General features: G+C 40.5%; 1 protein-coding gene across 1 annotated transcript in view; it reads left to right on the top strand.

The window, feature by feature from the left end:
- Positions 1–2,500, top strand: part of gc2 (guanylyl cyclase 2) — a gene marked incomplete at both ends in the record, with an annotated part of 16,865 nt that overhangs the window by 11,938 nt on the left and 2,427 nt on the right. Inside the window, 3 exons of the mRNA XM_080052502.1 lie at positions 696–859; positions 1,358–1,550; positions 1,942–2,116. Coding sequence (XP_079908628.1) covers positions 696–859; positions 1,358–1,550; positions 1,942–2,116 — 532 coding nt within the window. The remainder of the gene's footprint in view (positions 1–695; positions 860–1,357; positions 1,551–1,941; positions 2,117–2,500) is intronic.

The following is a 2,500-nucleotide window of genomic DNA, read 5'->3' as shown; positions in this document are numbered from 1 at the left end:
ATAAACTAGAAAAGTTGACTTGAATAGAGTATTCCTTTCCGTTCTGGCAGTTTGATTTAAGAGCATCAACCAAAGCAAGAAGTCCATCATCATAGACTCCATGCTGCTGGAACTCGTCTAATAATATCTCTACTTTTTAATACTACAAAATATCTTTTTATAATTGATACACTGATTTGCCAAAGAGACCATCTTTCTTCGCAACCATATTTTTTAGAGAAGTTTTTATTGTTTTAAACCTCTGTATGTCTGGCAAAAAAAAAAAAAAAAAGTGCTTCACGAACACTTGTTAAAAACAAATAGTAAAACAAAGAGCAAAAAACAATGAGTAAAAAAAAGATATACCGTATTTTCCGCACTATAAGCCGCAGGTGTTTTAATGTTTAATTACCATATGTAAGAGTTTGTGCACAGAGGGGATTGTCGGAAAAAAGATGGCTGCTTGAGGAAGCTCCCATTTATTAACATTTCAACAAAGAAGTTGCATATTTGCATAACGTATTCAAGTGTTACCATTTAGTGCAATAGTAGACTAGCTACAGAACATATACTGTGCTGTGTAATTATTATATTATTAGCCGCACCGTTATATAAAAAATGGGGAAAAAGGCGCGGCTTATAGTCCGAAAATTACGGTAAATAAATAAAAATTTAAAAGTTGACTTGAATTTAATATTTTTTCCCCCTTTTCGCAGTTTAAGAACATCAACCAAGGCAAGAAGACCAACATCATAGACTCCATGCTGCGCATGCTGGAGCAATACTCGTCTAACCTGGAGGAGCTGATCAGAGAGCGGACGGAGGAGCTGGAGATAGAGAAACACAAGACAGAGATGCTGCTCTCACAGATGCTGCCGCCGTCAGTAAACACACACACACACACACACACACACACACACACACACACACACTTGTACAGAACACACACAAAATGAAGATGTTATTTTTTAAATTTCATAATAGCAATTATTATTTTAAATTCCCTTTTTTTTTAAACTCAATTTTTTATTTAATATCCAAATTATGCTTGTTTGATTCAACATTTTATTTTATTTTATTTTATTTTATTTTATTTTATTTTAACACATGAACACAGCCGTCTTCATCAGATAGTGCCGTGATGGAGAGCAGCGAGTCATCGTTCACGGGCACAGAGACCACGCCCTCTTTATAGCTCTCTGTCTCCTGATTGGATAAAAACGAGCGGGATACTCAAAATTTTATCTGGCAATGACTGCAAAGCTGAATGACTGGGAGATCTGCTATGAACTGTGCATACTAATTACTGTATGAATAAACAGTGATTTAACACGTATATAAACCAGAAAAATATCACTTACTTCTCCTTTAAATGCAGCTCTGTTGCTGAGGCGTTGAAGGTTGGCGGGACGGTTGAGCCGGAGCATTTCGACAGCGTGTCTCTGTACTTCAGTGACATCGTTGGTTTCACGACCATCTCCGCGTCCAGCGAACCCATCGAGGTGGTCGACCTGCTCAACGACCTCTACTCCATATTTGATGCAATCATAGGAAACCACGACGTTTACAAGGTCAAGGGGGGGGGGGGGGAGAGGGGGGTTAATACTACTTCATATTTCACTTCACAAATTCAAAGTAAAATAATAACCTTTTAAAACTAAATATAACCCAAAATCAAAGCAAGGGTCCGAAGAATACAATACAAATTTGTATTTGTATTACAAGCAAAATTAATCCTTTATCAATATTTTCAATGATAAAGTCACAACGATTTTCCCAGAAATTCTACATGGGGGGCAATTCCAAAATTATATAATATAAATAACAGTACAAATGACATCATTGTCTCGCTTAAATCTTTTTTTAAACAGCGTTTTTGAAGAAATTTCCCTGAGTTTATCAGTAGGGTTAGTATCTGATAAATTGCAATAAAAACAAATGGTTCTACATGTCCTCCTATAGGTTGAGACAATCGGTGATGCGTACATGGTTGCGTCGGGCGTGCCGGTTCCTAACGGCGACCGACACACCGCGGAGATTTCCAACATGGCGCTGGACATTCTGAGCGCCGTGGGAAGCTTCAAGATGAGACACATGCCCGACGTGCCCGTTAGGATACGCATAGGACTACACACAGGTAACGGTGTGTGTGTGTGTGTGTGTGTGTGTGTGTGTGTGTGTGTGTGTGTGTGTGTGTGTGTGTGTGTGTGTGTGTGTGTGTGTGTGTGTGTGTGTGTGAGTGTGGGTGTGTGTGTGTGTGCCCGCCCGACGTGCCCGTTAGGATACGCATAGGACTACACACAGGTAAGGGTGTGTGTGTGTGTGGGGGCGGGGGGGGGGGGGGGCAGTGTGTGTGTGTGTGTGTGTGTGTGTGTGTGAGTGTGAGTGTGTGTGTGTGTGTGTGTGTGTGCCCGCCCGACGTGCCCGTTAAGATACGCATTGGACTACACACAGGTAAGGGTGTGTGTGTGTGTGAGTGTGAGTGTGAGTGTGTATCTGTGCATTTACCAGCCTAATAAAG

Source organism: Ammodytes marinus (genome assembly GCF_949987685.1).
Source record: "Ammodytes marinus genome assembly, chromosome: 23".
Taxonomy (NCBI): Eukaryota; Metazoa; Chordata; class Actinopteri; order Uranoscopiformes; family Ammodytidae; genus Ammodytes; species Ammodytes marinus.
This window is presented reverse-complemented; position numbering and strand designations above follow the sequence as displayed.